The sequence below is a fragment of the Vipera ursinii genome (genome assembly GCF_947247035.1).
Source record: "Vipera ursinii genome assembly, chromosome: 6".
In the NCBI taxonomy this organism is placed as follows: Eukaryota; Metazoa; Chordata; class Lepidosauria; order Squamata; family Viperidae; genus Vipera; species Vipera ursinii.
In genome coordinates, this window is record NC_139515.1 from 68,135,204 (window position 1) to 68,154,005 (window position 18,802).

At 39.3% G+C, this 18,802-nt stretch overlaps 1 protein-coding gene and 1 long non-coding RNA gene across 5 annotated transcripts; one reads left to right on the plus strand and one right to left on the minus strand.

The window, feature by feature from the left end:
* Positions 1-691: 691 nt before the first annotated feature.
* On the minus strand, positions 692-12,068 carry TDG (thymine DNA glycosylase). 4 transcript variants are annotated; one of them, XM_083366787.1, is made up of 10 exons: positions 11,937-12,068; positions 6,178-6,320; positions 4,530-4,735; positions 3,781-3,850; positions 3,062-3,197; positions 2,893-2,975; positions 2,711-2,805; positions 2,085-2,256; positions 1,630-1,758; positions 692-927 (listed from the first exon to the last, which is right to left on the minus strand). In XM_083366787.1, exons 1-10 carry the CDS (start codon positions 11,942-11,944, stop codon positions 794-796), a joined length of 1,176 nt encoding a protein of 391 aa, XP_083222913.1. In that variant the 5' UTR covers positions 11,945-12,068; the 3' UTR covers positions 692-793. The 4 variants fall into 4 exon arrangements, with proteins under 4 accessions (XP_083222913.1, XP_083222914.1, XP_083222912.1 ...); XM_083366788.1 differs by lacking the exon at positions 11,937-12,068 and adding an exon at positions 11,659-11,704; XM_083366786.1 differs by lacking the exon at positions 11,937-12,068 and adding an exon at positions 11,476-11,602.
* Positions 12,069-13,117: 1,049 nt separating this feature from the next.
* Positions 13,118-18,480, plus strand: LOC310642195. The gene is made up of 3 exons (XR_014492843.1): positions 13,118-13,286; positions 15,354-15,465; positions 17,732-18,480. It is a non-coding gene; the product is annotated as an uncharacterized lncRNA (long non-coding RNA).
* The last annotated feature ends 322 nt before the right edge of the window (positions 18,481-18,802 follow it).

Sequence of the window (18,802 nt, forward strand, 5' to 3'; positions counted from 1 at the left end):
AAGCGTTGTTTTACTCAAAGTGAACCATTTGTTGATACCAGCAATGCCAACTGAATGTGTTGCAACATATGCCTACAGAGAGCACCATATCCAGTAGTAACTCACAGCTAAAATAATTTGGGAATAAATTATAAGCAGAGTGGTAGGAGGAGAGAAAAGAGAAACTGCAACTGAAATAATGGTAAACAAATAAAACATATAGAATTAGGTCCCTGAAAAATATTTTTCAATTTAAGGGCAAATGTGTCTCAACCCCCACATTTTTTAAAAGGCAGTTTTCACATTCCACTACCAGTGACAAAACCCAAGGGGAATTAGGCACCTAGTCCTTTTTGGGGAAAGAGAGGTAAACTTAACTTGGAGTTCTGTCTGAGTTACTTCTATTAATGGGTTTCTACTATTTTGTTAAAATGTTACTGTTTGGTAACTGTTAAATTTCTGCCCTTTAATTTATATATAGGAGCACACATAGGGTATATCCCAACACCCAAGAAGGGAACTTCAGAGTATCTTACAAAATATGGATTTAAAACAAGACATTGGACACCACAAATGAGAAATCACTTGGCTAAAACTGCAAAAATGGAATAATTTTAGCTACTAAACTTGATACAAAAAAAAGGACAGAGAGAGAATTTTTTTTCTCTAACAAAGGATACTTCTTTAAATTAATCTAATTCGTCTACCAAAATGACTCATCTTAAGAAAAACTAAGAGGCACAATGCTATTAAAATGCTTCAGTTGGGGAACTGAGGTACTGTTCTTGATCATGACTATAGAATATAGTTGATTCTAACTACTGACTCTTCCTTCTTGTGCTCTTGAGAGGCTAAATTCAGGAATCGGATCTGTGAAAGTTTGTGGCATCCACTGTCCATTAGGTACATCACCAACAGAAGAACCACTGCTGTACTCCATGTTGGTTGCTGCATAAAAAGAAACCAACATCAATTGCTGCTATTAAAACTAAGGGAGGAAAAAGGAGCATCTAAATAAATGCAACTACATGCAAAATACATGATGAATATAAAGCATATTTTATAACATTTATGCTGTTCATGTGTTTATAGTGAATTCAAAATGCATTTTTATGTTTAGGAATATTTTTTAAAAATTAAACAAATCTTTCTGGGACAAAATTTCAGGCCTCAGGCTGTGCTGGAATTCCTTTTCTGAGATTGGAAAGAAAGCTCTAATTTCAGAAGAGAAAGTCCAAGATTCTTGCTTTTTTTTGAGGATATTTTTGCAGTCTTTCTCATTCCCACATTGTAGAAAAGAAACAGGACTAGAAGTGAAGTTGGCTTCAAAAGCTAAATCTCTTGTACTTGCTTTCTATATTTTCAATACGAGAGAACTTTGAACTGCCATTTGTACTAAATTAATACCCTCCCACTGCATACAATGCAAAAGATGAATATTGCTTAAACTGACAAATGGAATTATCTTTGCTTTCTTTTATTCCATCCATTCAATGTACTGGCAGAAGGATTACGAGGTAATTGGGGGTCATGAAGATCAAAGCATTCAAATTATTGCAGCTGACCAGCTTGCCCAAAAAACAATTTTATTGCCTTCTCAGGGAAAAAAGATTAAAATAAAGATGTAATTTGAATTTTTCCATGCTGTACCTGTTCCATTTGTGGGAAAGATACACTGTTCATTCTCAGAGGTTGTTCTCTCACCATAAGCTGCTCCATAGGCTGCTTCATAACCTGGATCATATTTTTCTTCTTTAACAGCCATCTTCTTAGCTTCCTCTGCATAAACAAGACTCACAATGTTGAAATTGTACTTTTTGAACTCTTAAACATAAAATGAACCATTTGTCAATATCCTATTTCAGAATAAAACCAAATTATAGCTTGAAAGCTTGTAAATATCCTGTTCTATTGATAAGACTTGCCTTGCAGAAGAAATCACAATGGAATTTGCATTATTGTGTAATTATTAAATCCAAAATGCGTAAGAACTGTAAACCATTCGTTCATAGCATGAAATAAATGTCTAGGCCAACTTTGATTTACTTTTGGAGATTTGACATATTAATAATCCATTACTACTACTTTGACTTCATATGGAGTACCTTGTGCAAGCTGCAAATCAAATGTATACTGCACTTCCTGGACTTCAGCAGCTGATGTAACCCCCTTCAATTGATCCCTTAATTCTTTTAGCTTTATGTAATAATGAACTTTGTCCTGTGCACGAGGAAACTGAGCACATCTTGCACTGGATGATGGCATCACATAGCAAAGCTGCACAAAAAAAAAGCAACTAATTATGTCATCAAACTGGTAATTATTTTCAAATACTAAAATTGTCACCAAGTTATTTGATCTTTATCACATCTGCTGAAAGCTTAAACCAGGGGTGTCAAACTCGCCACGTCACATGACGTGTTGCGACGTATCGTGACTTTTTTTCCATAGCCGGCAATGGGGTGGGTGCGGTTTCGCCATGACGCATCCGGTCCGCGGGCCAGCAGTTTGACACCCCTGGCTTAAACTTTTAAGAGAACAGCAATAATTTTAAATGAAGACTTGTATCCTAAACATCAAGATGTTTGCTTTACATATTGAAATAAATATTATTTTATTGAAATAATATATTGAATAATATATTGAAATAATATACTGAAATATTATTTCAATAAAAAAAGTCCTTGCATAAATGTAAAAAAATATATTCCTAAGCAAGACAAGAACTTACTGTTTCTGTATCTGGAACTTTATGTGGCTGTAGTCCAAATTCTAATTTTTTAACCTTCACTCCAAAAACTTCTTTACTAAAAATGTCATAAATACCTATAGTAAAAATTGGAAATACATCTGTCAGTTATAATACAAGCTTAACCACAACAAATGCCTAAATCTTATTTTTTTAAAACTTACATTTTCCATTAAAAACAGCTATTTTAGGTTGATACTTCTGCAATTTCTGCACTAGAATACGTCCTCCTTCCCGAAATTCTTTGCTGAAAAGAGGACAAAATAGCACAAATAAAAAATAAGACTATAATTTTCTGAAACATACTGTATGATAATTTGAAATGAACTCTACCTGGAAAGGTCTTTGCTACCTGGTGTTGTCCTTTCCACCATATTTGTAAATCCAATGCCATATTTATGTGGCAAAGTATGATCATCCATATGATTCAATTGTTCTTGGCTTAGCCCAGACATAAAAAGACATTTCCCTATGGAGTCAGAAAATATATTAGTCATATTTTCTGGAAAGTACATATCAAAACTATAATTTATTTTTAAATTATATTTATTAAATTATATTTAATTTTACTTTTAAAAATAGCAAAGCAACTATAATCATAGGCAAAATGAGGCTAGTCAAGATAATATAGCATAATCTTTATTATTGAAAGGAAATAATGAAGTCTCTCTTGAATCAAGCTCAACTGATGGTGTATACATAGTTATATCTAAGCAGGTTTCTTATCAACCGGATGGTTTTTGTGCTCTTCAAGATACCTTTTCATTTCTTGGTCCAGTCTACTGGTTCCCTGTCCAGGTATCAATAAATCCATCTTTGTTTTTGTATGTCCTAACAGGCAATTTGTCACATAATTTGCTTTGAATTTATGCAAAAGAAATGTATGAACTACTTTCATTGATATATAAACATATTGACTAAACTGTTCTAGCAAGAATAAAATCTTGATTAGAGTCATAACCTAGTCCTAGGACCTATTACTTTCTGTTACTACAACCAGAAAATTCTAGATTATAACCAAATTTCCAGGGTTCATGAAAAAGGATACTCACAGAAATGATTTCCAGGTCCTGGATAATGATGACCTTTGTAGGCTGCCATTAAACCTGGATTTATACCAATCTAAGGAAGAATACATAAATGAAATCTTAATTTTGCTCATGATAAAAATGTATTAGATGTAATGAAAAGAACAATAACAATACAAGTAAACTACTTGGATAAACTGGACATCTGTCACTCCTGACTGTCCAATAAATTGGTCTGTTCATGGTGATTTATATAACTTGCATGATGACATCATTAAGCAAATAATACAAATTGTCAGTACAGAAATATTGTCATATAAATTAATACATGTTCCACCCAAATGAATTTTGTAGTTATTTTAGACATGCTCAGATGGAAACTTTGTCTGTTGCACTGAAAATCCATTAAATGTGCATCCATTAAATTGACACCTTTATGTTTCCTAATACAGGCTATCGGATTAAAACAATATACAGTATTAAAATTCAAAGGTAATAAAGAAATCATGAGTTTTAATCTCCAGAACTTATAATCTGTTTTGTCTAGTCAATCGGTCCTGAAAATTCTTCGACTCAGCAAGGGAAAACCAGAAATGATATATCCAAGGTCATTAAATGTCAGCAGAGAGCTCTATACTTCCATATAAAGCCCAAACATATCCAACACTCGCAACAGGCTGTCATGAAGACCTCCAAGAATTTATCAACAAATTGCTTAGTTAACTGACTATAACCATTATCTATACTTCAACTGTTTTTTACAATTGACTTACAATTACAATATCCAAATTGAAGGTCAATATATCAGGAAGAGTTTTGGTCAACAATTCAGCTTCTGAAACACCATTAAAGCGATCAACTTTTCTTTTGACTTTGAAACTATCTGTGATTTTTTCCTGTTTCCCTTTGGATTTTACAGGCTTAGGAGCAGATTTTTTGGGTTCAGATTTATTTCTTCTTTTCCTTCCTTTAACAGTTGCTGAAAGAGAAGAGACCTCTTATTTAACAGTGAAAGCAGAAGAATTTTCTTATGTTTAGTTTTGAATTTTTTTAACTTTATCAACTGTTTTTTTTCCAGCAAAACTTACCATCATCCAACATAACAATGGAGAAATTTTGCTACATAGATCTAATCAGCAACTTTATTGTCTCTCCTAGTCCACACGGCTTCTCCCCCATGTTCTTCCATTGTTCATCAGTGTCTTCACTATGCAATTACTTGGGTTTTCCCAACCCATAGCAATTCCTTAGAGGACTACTTTCCAAAAATCCTCAAAAAGCTCTTAGTGTTTTGAAGAACCTCCTTCCTAAGGTTACAAAATCTATATAGGAAGGAAGGAGCTTAAAGTTTCTCTCTCTTTCACACACACACACACACACACACACACCCATCTTTATCCTTAATCAAACAAATACTATCATCTTCAAATTGTCCCAAATACTGGCAATTGATAAGTCATAAACTTTAATGCAACTGAGTGAAATCACACTTGAAAATGTCTCTGAAACCAACTGTTACTAGAAAATATTACAGAATGTTATTAAAATTTGTATAATAATGCACAATAATTGCAAGGTAACAATAATCTATTATTTTCATATAATGGGAGAATGGCTAGATTGCTGTTTATCTTTTGACAGACTATGATGACTATTTCCAGGGGGCATATGGGAGAAATCCAGTGAATTGGTCCTGTTGATTAAATGGTGGTTGATTTAAAGCTTGCATTAATTTCAAATTATGTGAGTCCAGCCACTGTGATTTCTTGAGTGAAAACTGTGATTTAGCATGATATGTGAACTCAGTTCTATATTTCAGAGTACACAGAAGAATGAAAACTTTCTTTTCAATTAATATTCTATGACTCCATGTGCAGCTTTACTGAGAAGACCTGAATAAGTGATGGGAGAAATGAGCAGTCCCATCGTGTTAGTAGGTAAAGAAATTATGCTGTGCACTACTCAAGAAAGGCAGTTGGGAAATATGCATGGAAAATAACTGATTTACAAGATAATCACAAAATGTAGTCCCATTGAAGCTTTCTTTTGGACAAATATGTACACGAGTGCAACTTTTAAATGAAGGGCCACCTTAACTGAAGTAGCCCATTTTGAATGTCATGTTGTGGGAATATTATTCTTTCGGTAAAAAAAATTGTAGAATTCAGTACATACTATTTTAAAATATAATCCAGATACCTTGCTGTTTCATCAAGAATAAAAATTATATATTTAAGATGACGGTTCATTTAAGCCACTTTTCTCGCAAAACTTATTTTAAGCATACATTTTATCTTAAAGAAAACTCTTTGCAACTTTTGGAGAACAAAATGATCCTGCAATTTCCCCAAATTCTAGAAGAAACTATTGTTGCAAGTTTGCGCTCAATATTCCAAGTGGAAAAAAAATAAATAAAGATACCTTGAATAGGTTCCTGAGCAATGTTGGGTTCCAAAACTTCCTGAAGACCTTCATGCTCATTCATCACCTCCAGATTAGGAGCTGCAGCCATTGTTTGGTTGTACGAAAAGGGATAAAAGGCTGGTTGAAGAGGAGTGTAGTATCTTTTTTTTTAAAAAAAAGATGAAAAATTAATATTTCAAATAGTAAGTTAAGGAGGAAATTTCCATAGTACTGGACATACATTTGCATAGCTGATATGAGTGTCTTTCAGGTTGTCAGTGTGTACTGTAATTCTTAACCCATATGTATTAGATCAGGAATGGGCAAAAATCAGCCAAGAAACTGCGTGGGGCCCACAACCAAATAGAATCCAGCTTCCGAAAGCCTCCCGCCCGCCCCCTGCTTCCAACAGGTCAGCTGATGGGCAGAAAAGGATTACTAGTTTTCTCCTGACATTAACAGCAAGAAGCTAATACAGGTACTCCTCGACATTTGTTTTGTGACAGTTCAAAATTACAATGGCACTGAAAAAAGTGACTTATAACTAGTCCTCACATTGACAACCAGCCCAGTATCCACACAGTTGTGCTTGGCAACTGGCATGTACAGTATTTACAACAGATGTGGTATACCTGGATCATAATGATCGTCATGTGCAACCTTCCCAGCTGGCTTTCGATAAGCAAAGTCAGCAGGGGAATCCAGATTCACTTAAGGACCACATGATTCAGTTAACAACTGCAATGATTCACTTAGCAACCATTACAAGGTTGTAAAATTGGGCATGACTCACTTAAAAACTGCCTCACTTAGTGACTGAAATTCTGGTCTCAATTGTAAGTCGAGGACTACCTGCAACTGAGTCAAATTAAGTACTCAGCCAACTCACAGGGGACAAGACTGCTGGGAATCAGTGAAGTAAGGCAGGGATCAAATGCGTACATGTGCCTGTTTCCACACAGGGATAAATTCATATGTGAGTAGATGAGTATGGTACCCAACTTGATTGTCTAATGCAGTGGTCCTCAACCTTTCGGGCACCAGGGACCGGTTCCGTGGAGAGAGGTTTTTCTGTGGACTAGAAGGGGTGTAGTTTTGCATGTTGCCTGCATCCTGTGGATGGGGTTTCACTTGTTTGTGTGGTCCCATTTCTGGCATGCAGTGGCCTGGTGCCGGGTCTATGGATCTGGTCTAATTCATTGCCCTACATAATCCTTGTTGTACAGGATCATACAGTATACTGAAATTTGGAAATCAGCATGCTTTATACCAACCTACTAGATCTAGTTTGCAAAAACTAGACCAGCATTCAATGTGGTATACAGATGTGTACAAATGTCTACAATGTGGTAAAGACATAAATATCTGCTGCCATCTATTTTACACCAGTTGGCTTGATAATATGACATAGCAAAAATTGAGTCATACAGATGCATGGTTTACATCTATACAGTTTGCATCTATGCAATTTGGATTACAGTAATACACTCTGTGGTGAACTGTTTGGTTTAGAAATGCAACTGATACTAAAGGAAGAAACTACATATTCAGCTCATATTACACTTATTTCATATCATTAGCTTTAGTTGCTTGTTTTTGGACTGAAATCCTAAGAGTGCTGGGAAAGGGTTATCTGAAGAAAAGCCTAACCAGATGGCGTTTCTTCAAGAATTAAAATGACTGTTTAGGCCCTTTTCACAGTCCCCCTGGTGAATACTGTGCGGTTCTCTCTACTTTCTTGATACTGCTAAGCTACAACTCACAGCAGCTTTAACAGCATGAACAATTAGCCAAGGCATACTAGGAATTGTAGTTTAGCAGTTTTTGGTCAATGCACCAGCTGTCTATTTCACCAGTGGTCTTATATTATCAAACCTTCTCCCAGCAAGACGTGAATCCCTTTATTAAACAACAACCAACAAGGACACATTTTTTTCAGTGTGCATTTTTTTTTAACAAAAAAAGATCAAGTCGCTTATTAAGAAAACCAAGCTGTTGTTGCTTGTGCCATTAGGTGAACATAATGCATCCTGAAGTACCAACTGAAAATTGTTAGAAAATGTAAATTAAATGTAATTAAAATAAATAAAATAAATAAATATAGTTAGTCCTCGATCTACAATCACAACTGAGACCAAAATTTCTGTTGCTAAGCGAGACATTTGTTAAATGAATTTTGCCCCATTTTACAACTTTTCTTGCTACAGTTATTAAGTGAATCACTACAGTTCTTAAGTTAGTAACACTGTTTATTTATTTATTTAAATTCCATTTATATCCCGCCCTTCTCCGAAGACTCAGGGCGGCTTACAAGCTTAGCAGTAACAGATTCACTGTTGTTAAGTGAATCTGGCTTCCCCATTGACTTTGCTCGTCAGAGGTTTGCAAAAGGTGATCACGTGACCCTGGGACACTGTAAGTGTCATAAATATGAGTCAATTGCCAAGAGTCTAAATTTTGATCACATTACCATGGAAATGCTGCAATGATTGTAAGTGAGAAAAACATTCATAAGTCACTTTTTTCAGTGCCGTTGTAACTTTGAATGGTAACTAAACAAACAGTTGTAAGTCGAAGACTGCCTGTATTCAGAATGCATTCCTGAAATTAATTTAAAAATTTGCTACCTATAGAAGTGTGCTCTTACATAATTTATGAGCATTTTATCAGTTACTCTGGAATAAAGACTATGAACATATACAATGATTTACACCGATCCGAGCAGTTATAAAGTAAAAGTTCGGCAAGCAGAGGTATCCTAGTGTGCAAAGCAGGAAAGAAAGAGCAGCACTTCCTGCCACTAATTTAAAAAGGTAAAGGTTCCCCCGCACACGCGTGCTAGTCGTTTCCAACTCTAGGGGCCGGTGCTCATCTCCGTTTCAAAGCCGAAGAGCTAGCGTTTGTCCGAGGACGTTTCCGTGGTCATGTGGCTGGCATGACTAGATGCCAAAGGTGCACGGAACGCTGTTACCTTCCCACCGGAGTGGTCCCTATTTTTCTACTTGCATTTTTATGTGATTTCGAACTCCTAGGTTGGCAGAAGCTGGGACGAGTAACAGGCGCTCACTCTGTTATGCAGCACTCGGGTTTCGACCCGCCAAACTGCCAAACTTCTGATCGACAAGTTCAGCGTCCTAACCCACTGAGCCACTGTGTCCCTTGCCACTAATTTACACATAGATTTAAAAAAAAATAGAAAAAAGCCTCTTAACCAAGCTAGTAGAGTTGTTGTGTGAGGTCGGACATTCTTATCCAGAACTGTGTTCACAGATCTGTGCTCTTTAGTTGGAGTTTCTGGAGTAATTCTGCTGCACCTTAAAATTTAAACTTACAATCATTTAAGTACACTGGAGTGTCAACCTGAAGAATGAATTAAAAAGATTTCCAGGAAGAGGCCAACTTTTTTTCTTCATTCTGGCTGCATCCAAAGTAGGATACTTAGTGGAAAGCAATGTGCCATCCACATTAGCTTATCTTAAAAGAATTTGTTTTTCTAAGTAAACTCTGTAAAAGAACACCTTTGAATAAAACTTCAGTAGATGCTCAGATTCCAGAGAGCTGTATGTCTGGTGAGGATGTCATTTTATATTTCATCTTTCTTATGATGGGTTCTCATCAGCAATATGGGGCAAGCTCTGGTTTTGTCATCTTTTATTTGAAAGCAGATCTGAAATCTTATCAAGACTTACAGGGACCATTTGTCAGATATTAATCCCATTCTTACAACATTTTACAGTGATTTTCAATACATTACTATAACAATAAAGTCGTAACAGTAGCTTTCTTTAAAAACCAATCTCCCTGCCCTCATTTGCTTTGCACACACATACCTTTGGAAATACACACAAGCACAAACACACATGCACACACACCTGGAACAGTAGACTGGACTCAAGCTAAAATAGAAGACCTGAAGAGGAAGACCAGAAAATAACAACAAATCATGTCCTTCAATCACACAGCAACGTTGACAGACTCTATTATCAAACAGTACAGATGAACATGAAGTGTTGCAAGTACATCACACAGCTAAAGAAGAAGAAAAGAGCATTGGCAAAATATGTGAAGGACAGTGAAGAAAATGCATTGAAGCTTGTACACCATGAAGGCTTTCTGAAATACCAGAGATTAAATTGGCCTACGAGAAAGACAAAATAAAGAAGAAAAATGAGACATGGCAAGGCACAGTATTATATGGCCAGTAAGTACTTTAAAAAAACTAGTAGGCAAAACAGATAACATAAGACCTGACAATAGCTAACAGCAGTAAAGTTGAAAAAACAAACAGAAGAGCTAATTCTCGCTTAAGCCTTAAGACCAAATGCATATAAAACTAGAATTCAGATGACAGCAAAGACAGCAAATGTAAAGAAGCTGAAGAAACAATGGGCCACCTAGTTGAGAGTTGCAAGAAAATTGCAGAATGACTACAAACAACAGCATGGCAAAGCAAAACAAGGATGCATTGGAACTTTTTCAAGAAGTAGGATTTGCCTGCAAGCAAGAACTGGTAGGACCATAAAACAGACAAAGTTATAGAAAATGAAGCTGGAGTACTCTGGGGCTTTAGAATTCAAACCGACAAGCATCTGCAGGTTTAGCAACGCTGATAAAGAAGACAAAAAAATGTCTTCCCTTTGTAGTAAAGATCCTGCAACAGAAAAAAAAAGTCTGGATAGTCGATGTTGCTGTACCTGGAGACAGCAGAATACAGTAGAGGAGAAAGAATTGGAGATAAAGACCTGCAAATAGAACGACTGTGGCACGAGAAAGCAGAGATAGTATCAACAGTACTAGATGCCTTAGGTTGCAGTTCCAAAACATCAGAACATCATTAGCGTGGACAAAATCGCCATCGATCAATCGCATAAGGTAGTTCGACCTGTATAAGCTTCCATCCTGTGACAATACCTTTAATATTATTAAACCACATTTGCCTATCCCAGATCCTTAGGAAGGTCTTGGATCCATGGACAAAGCCGCAACATCCCGTCTAAACGACTGGCTGACTGCGCGACCAAGCCATAATAATTACATTTGTCTGCCGCCCTAGATGGCAGCGAAGAAATGAAGCAGATGCAAAGGCGAGGCTGCCCTTTGATGACGGTCGGGACTTTTGCGGTCCAGATCCAGTAAAATTTCCTTTCTAAAAAAGCCAGTTCAGGCCTCAGCCTTCCTTCTTCGGGAGCTCAGCCGGAAGCCCTTTGTAGTAACCGCCAAGCCGGCGACAGGAAGGCGCCCACGGGCGGGTGGGTGGGTGGGTGTCGTTCCTTTCCTCCCCAGCAGTGTAAACGCCCCCCCCCTCCGCGCGAATACCTGGTCCCCGGCTCCTCGGTTTCCATCTCCGAGCTCTGGTACCACCACCACCCCTCGCCGTCCGCTCTGCCGGCCAACGAGCCGGACCTCCTCTCTCGGGGGAAGGCCGGGAAACAAGCGCCGAGCCCAGCCAAGCCCCCTCCCAACCCAGCCCCTCGGCGCCCCTTCCCCTCCGCGCTATACCTTCCGCCGCCTCGCGCGCCCTCCTAGCTCTCAGCACGCCGGGGACTAGCCAGCCGGTAGAGATACGAAAGTTGAAGAGAGATCCACAAAGCAATGTTCTAAGTTCCGCGGGGGTGGGGTGGGGTGGGGTGGGGTGTGTGTGGAATATAAGAAGGCGAAACTCACTCCTAATTCACGGGCGAAATATTGGCAGGATCGGAAGCCGGATCCAAAGAGTTGAAGGGCGAAGTTGAATTTCCCACTTGGAAATTTTAAAGCGGCCTACCTCGAGCTAGTACCTGCACATGGATCGGCTTTCCGGAGGCCCCTAATTCCCTTCTACGTTTGGTCATGCCCGGAGGATTGTTGAAGTCGAAATCTCGCATTCCGGTAGAGGGAGAGCCTGGTTCAAACGTGCACAATACAGTTCCAGTTAAGATATAATAAGCCATTTCTCGATCACGGTTTTTGAACAGCGTCAAGCTCTCGCACGCGGCAAATACACGCCGACGCATTTGGAAACAACGGAGCCAGTTGATATTGGACTGATAATGCAGTTTATTTTCAAATGCGGGGTAAAGAAGCAATACGTTACAGGGGGAAAGAGACCTGAGTTAAATTGGCCCTACGGTTTGATTAGGCCAGGGGGTCTTCAAACTCGGCCCTTTTATGACTCATGGACTTCAACTCCCAGAATTCCTCGGCTAACGTGCCTGGCTGAGGAATTCTGGGAGTTGAAGTCCATGAGTCATAAAAGGGCCGAGTTTGAAGAACCCTGGATTAGGCAGTCGCTAATAATAGTTCATTAGAACTACTACTATAACAATCTAATCTTTCCATTGATTTCTATAGGCAAGCTCACTTCTACTCCCCGAATGTGTTCCCCTTACTGCAGTGGAGAATAATGAATCGATAACAATAACCTGAAAACTAGCAGAAGCCTGTGGGCAAAGGCAACCAACTAAAGCAGGGGTAGGCAACCTCGGCTCTTTTATGACTCATGGACTTCAACTCCCAGAATTCCTGAGCCAGCCATGCTGGCTCAGGAATTCTGGGAGTTGAAGTCCATGAGTCATAAAAGAGCCGAGGTTGCCTACCCCTGAACTAAAGCAATATTTTAAAAAACTTGGGCTCTTTAAGATGGGTGGACTTCAACTCTCAGAATTCCACAGCCAGCATACCGGAGAAGGAATTCTGGGAGTTGAAGTCCACTCCTCTTAAAGTTCCCAAGTTTGAAAAGCACTGAACTAAGAGGCGGCCAAACGGGAATGTCAATGACAGCGGAGCTACTTAGGGTCCATACGTCAGAGGGTTCAAGGTATTCCCTTTCACCAAATCTAGAAAAAATACAGGCGGCTTGAAACAAAACCCACGCTTCACAATTCGCGATACCGACTGGCTCGCTTTCGGCTCTCTTTCTCTTTCCTTTCTCTCTTTCGTCGACCCAGAGATGACGTTTCGTCCTCCGGCACGTGGCTTTGCATGTTGTAAAGTTGGCTTCCGCCGTTGCAATCGGCTGCCCCGCGGAGCCGCAGAACCTTCTCTTCGTTCTTGCTGGGATCCGGACTTGGTGACCCAAGTTTGCTGAGCGCTGATGCTTTGTCCGTTCTCTGGCGTCCTTTGCAGGGGAAATCCGTTCGGAAACTTTGGTAGGACCTGAGTTTGTCGTATTACCTTTGTTTCGCGGAGGGAGAAGGGAAATAATCCAGCACGGGATGTGTGATAGTCTTGACTTCTGATGACTGTCTAGAGCAGGGGGTCTTCAAACTCGGCCCTTTTATGACTCGTGGACTTCAACTCCCAGAATTCCTCAGCCAGGCACGTTAGCCGAGGAATTCTGGGAGTTGAAGTCCATGAGTCATAAAAGGGCCGAGTTTGAAGACCCCTGGTCTAGAGTAGACTAGTCCCTGCAGGGTTTTTTGGCAAAGGTTTTTAGAAGTGGCTTGCCAATTCGTCCTTCCTAGGCCTAAGAGAGTGAATGACTGGCTCAAGGTCACTCAGCTGTCTTTACACCTAAGGCAATACTTTAGTAAATATTTCATCTCACTTGGGCTCTTTAACACAGCTCCACTGAAATTCAGTGTCCAAATACAGTCCAGTTCCAGCTGACAGGTCAGTGGATCAGAGAGGAAGAATGCAGATTGATGTGGGAAGGAACAGTCACAGCATACCTCCTAGTAGTACATCCTAAGTCTTCCTGTGCCTTACTAAACATATTTCTTTGGGCTATTTTGGGACAGAGGTTTACACTTGTTGGCTTTATTTGTTCTAGAAGGGGAAACTGATATAGAACCTTTGTCTGTTTCACTACAGTTCCCAGATATTCCCAGCTTTTTAGCAGATTATGTATCAAGTCTCGGCAACTATATAGTTAGATTTTCTCTGTGATGTTCTGTTTGTAACCTGGTCTGTCAGTGATGCAAGAGTAATGGAGTGCTGACGGTAACTGGATGTAACCTGCAAGTATCCCTTAGACTAGAGTATGCAAATGATACCCCCCCAAATAATTAAAACAATAGAAAACATAAGTGTGGAAACCCTTGTTGGCCTTCCAAAAGATGCACATGTTAGTGTACATGGCCAGTGCTCATTTGTTCAGCAACTGTTCCAAGTTATGGGGTGGGGGGGTGGGGTTGAAAACATGGTCCTAAAACTGATCCTAAAAGTGACAGACATTGCAGCAACCCTGTGATCACATGATTATGATCCAGACACTTCCCCAGCCCGCCATGGCACCTTGGATTCCTGCCACTTCCAGTTTAGCAATCCATTCATCTTGGGGTTACAACAGCAAAGAGGAGTGCTGGGATTGTCGTTGCTATGCAATGTGATCATGTGATATTGCATTTCACAACCATATTACTTAGCTGCAGCAATCTCAATCCCAATTACTGTTGTAATTTGAGGATGTCCTGTATATTAAGACCCCATATAACAGGGGTGTCAAACTGCCGGCCCGCAGGCCGGACGTGTCACAACAAAACCGCGCCCACCCCATTGCCGGCAATGGGGAAAAAGCTCTGATACATCGTGCGACGTCACGTGACGTCGCGAGTTTGACACCCCTGCCATATAATATGGCTGGCCCAGAGTTACTCCAAAACAAAATGGACAGCAAATAAGTAAAATAAAATATTGCAGTGCTTCTTTTGAAGTCATTGGTCAGATTCTACATGTTCTGTGAAAACATGATATGTGGTCTTCCCTTCATCTCAAGCTATAGGGAAGGGCCATGCCAATAGCTCCTCAATCAGCCAATAGAAGTTCAGAAGATTGCAGCTTCTGACCTCATCATCACCAAATTCATGTATTTACACACACACACACACACACACACACACACACACGTGTGCTGGAGGAGGATAGAAAACCTTTATTTAAAATTAGAGCAGCTATGACACATTTGCTACAGTTGCTTCATGAAAATGTCTCTTAAAAATGATTAATCAACCATCTTAGTGCTATTGTTTGCTTGTGAGAAAGAGCCCTGATTTGTAAAACCACCTTGATTACTATATGTTCTTGCCATGATGCATTGTTGCTTTGATTTCAGTAGATTGCTCTATATCCCAAAGCAGCTTTGGGACTGCTGAAATAATTATTTTCCTTCCCAATTTTTAATATACTTCCTAGCTCTGGCTAGTTAGAAGAGTGATTCCTGCTGGGGAAGACCATGTCTTAACTTCTACGATATTTTCTTTTCTTCTGAGGTCCAGAGCCATGCCTGCCGGTGTAAGTTGGCCCAAATACTTGAAAATCCTCACTGCAGCCTTCTTGACCATGCTTGCTGGTGCACAAACCGTCCACAAATTTTACAGACCTGACCTTGTAAGTATCTTTTCCCCCATCTTTTGATTGCTGACTTGTCTTCTGCTTCAGAAAGGGAGCCTTATTAGTGATAACATACTATTGGGATTTTCTTCTACCCCTCTGAATACATTGCGTAGCTCTTTGGTCGATTGCCTTCCCTCACCTGCAAGTCTTGTCTTTTGCAGAGATGAGAGGTCTGTAGCAGGTTATCTTTGTGGCTTAGCTACAGGTTCTTCTCCCTAGGACTCAATCCTGATTTTTTTTTAAAAAACACAAACAAACCCAAATTTTAAAAAATAAACACACACTTTGTTTTAACTCAAAACTTAGAAATGTGTCTTATCATTTAACTGAAGTTACTTATATGTTAGTTGACAACCTATGCTGTATCTTTCTGCTTGGAGGTCAAGGCAGTACAAAATGGGGATTACCCCCATTTTATCCATAGAACAACCCTATGACGTAATTGGGAATACAAAACGCCCTAAGCACTAGACTTGGCATATGTGGCTATAAAATCTAGAAATAGTGATTTGTAAATAAATTTAAATTAGTTGTTTTTTATAAATAAAAATAGTAGTGGTTTGGATTTTTTCAGTTCAGATATCAACAGCTTATTAAAGATGCCCCGTGTGCTCCATTTTCTCTATGTATCAGATTCACCAAAGAGCAGATTAGGTAATTTTTCACTTTTAGTTCAACTTGCTTCTTGGAGCTAGTCACTGAACATAGAACAAGTGTTGGAAGGGACCTCAGAGGACTTCTAAGCAACCCCCTGCTCGAGCAGGAAATCCTATATCATTTCAGACAAATGGTTGTCCAGTCTCTTTTTGAAAACCTTCAGTGATGGAGCCCCCACAGCTTCTGAAGGCCAGCTATTCCATTGGTTGATCTCACCACTAGGAAATTTCTCCTTAGTTCTGGGTTGCTTCTCTCCTTGGGTAATTTCCATCAATTGTTTCTTGTCTTGCTTTTTGGTGCTTTGGAAAAGTTTGATTCCCTTGTTTTTGTAGGAGCTTTTCATGTCCCCCTAGTCCTTCTTTTCATTAGACTACACATACTCAATTCCTGTAACCGTTCTTCGTACATTTTGCCTCCAGTGGTGACCAGAACTGGATGCAGTATTCCAAGTGTGATCTTACTAAGGCTTTGTAAAATGGTATTACAACTTCACATGATCTTGATTCGATCCCTCTATTAATGCAGCCTAGGATTGCATTGGCTTTTTTGCTGCTTGTTCTGTCTCAAGTAGAAGTGTGATTGCTGATCTCACTTGAAACAGTCAGAATAAATTCAAATGAAATGGGAATAAACAAATTACCATATTCACATACATCCAATGTCAATAACTCACGGTTACAGCAAAGGTCCATCTGGAATGCAAGGTTGTAATCGGAACCCATGTCAAAATATGATGAACTTTCTATCCTGTGCAAAGTTACATGTTGAAAATGGAGCTTGATATCCCCAGCCACATGCCAGGGTTCATCCAGAGAGATAATACAAAGACAAAGGCAGGAAGTCCTGCCATAAACTATGAAAGCTCTACCCATTTAACTAGAAAGCATGGTATTCACTAAACAGCTAAACTACTATTCCCATAAGGCATCTCTTGAGGAAATGTTTAACCCTGTAAATGCTACATGTTCTTACAATGCTGCTAGGGTGCTGTATTAACCCTGTAAATGCTGGATATACTAACACAGTTCTTAATTCCTAAACTAGAAATAAAATGGAGCAGCTGAATATATACTGGTCCAGCACACTGCTGCCACCCACTGTTGGCTCATATTTAAATGATTGTCCACTAGGACTTCAAGATCCCTCTCACGTTTACTGGCATTAAGCCAAGTTTGTCCTAGTCTATACCTGTAGTTGATTTTTTTAACCTAAGTGTAAAACCTTACATTTATCTTCAGTGAATTTCATTTTATTTGATAGGGCCCAGTGTTTTAAGTCTGTCAAGATCTTTTTGGATCTTGGGTGCTGGCTATTCCTGCCAGCTTTGTGTTCTTCAATTCTATCTAGATCATTTATGAAGATATTGAAGAGTATTGGGTTACCCAATGGAATCTTACTTACTTGCTTACTTCCCTCCATGTGGATGTAGTTCTGTTGAGGACTACATGTTTAATTCGTCAGCCAGTTACAAACCCACCTGGTGGTGGTGCTGTCATAGTCTGAGAATGAATGTTTCTAGTAAGTGCTAAATATAAACTGGAATTCTAAAATGTGTGGATTGACATGGACACTTGATGGATTTGTTTTTGGATTTTATTTGTAGACACCAGATATTCCTCCAAAAGCTGGGGAGCTCAGAACAGAAATGTCGAGTCTAAAAAATACAAATGAGCCAGCTCAACCTTTACAACCACGAACGTAAAAGAATCAATGTTGCATCCTCCATAAAGTGTTCCTTATTAGCATTTATTATCTGAACATGTATAACTGGAAAATCATGAATATTTAAAAGGACTTATTTTCTATCTGTATTGTTTTCAAGTCCAAGTTTGCCTTTCCTACTGTCTTTTTTATCCCTACAAAGGTGATCTCCTGCTCAGCCATTGCTCGTTTCCGTTAACTACCTGTAACTTTTAGTTCACTACATTTGCTGTGTTTGGAAACATGTTTTGTTATAAGCCAATTAAACAAGGTATCCATTTGAAAATTAGGTTTAGCCTCCCATATTGTCTATACTAAGGGACGCGGTGGCTCAGTGGCTGTACTTGTCGATCGGAAGGTCGGCAGTTTGGCGGGTCGAATCCCGACTGCCGCCGCGTAGCAGTGAGCGCCTGTTACTCATCCCAGCTTCTGCCAACCTAGCAGTTCGAAAGCACGTAAAAATGCAAGTAGAAAAATAGGGACCACTACGGTGGGAAGGTAACAGCGTTCCGTGTGCCTTTGGCATCTAGTCATGCCGGCCACATGACCACGGAGACGTCCTCGGACAAGCGCTGGCTCTTCGGCTTTGAAACGGAGATGAGCACCGCCCCCTAGAGTCGGAAACGACTAGCACGCATGTGCGGGGGAACCTTTACCTTTATTGTCTATACTGTAATATGGTTTTCTGCAAAGCAGGCATCCTGTGTCAATAACTTAGAAATTTTATTTCAGTGGTATTTGTTCTTGACTATTTTGAATTTTCACAACTTCTGATAATAAATGTTTAAATATACAGCTTCTGTAAACGTTAATTCGTTTCCTTTTGGCTGGAAACTCATGGGAACTATAGTCAGCACACTTGGCTGGGGAAAACTGGTCTATGTATTTTGAAGGTTTAATTCAGAGTATCAGCATTAAGTGCAAAAAGATACTGACTTCCATCTATTCAAAAATACATAATCCAGTGTATTTA

Excerpts from the sequence above, each read along its gene's own strand:
- TDG (XM_083366786.1), bottom strand. The coding sequence starts at position 11,501 with ATGGAAACCGAGGAGCCGGGGACCAG. Across the intron at positions 4,736-6,177 it reads TGCTCAGGAACCTATTCAAG|CAACTGTTAAAGGAAGGAAA; the intron begins GTATCTTTATTT and ends CTTCTCTTTCAG. Across the intron at positions 3,198-3,780 it reads AGGACCTGGAAATCATTTCT|GGAAATGTCTTTTTATGTCT; the intron begins GTGAGTATCCTT and ends CTGACTCCATAG.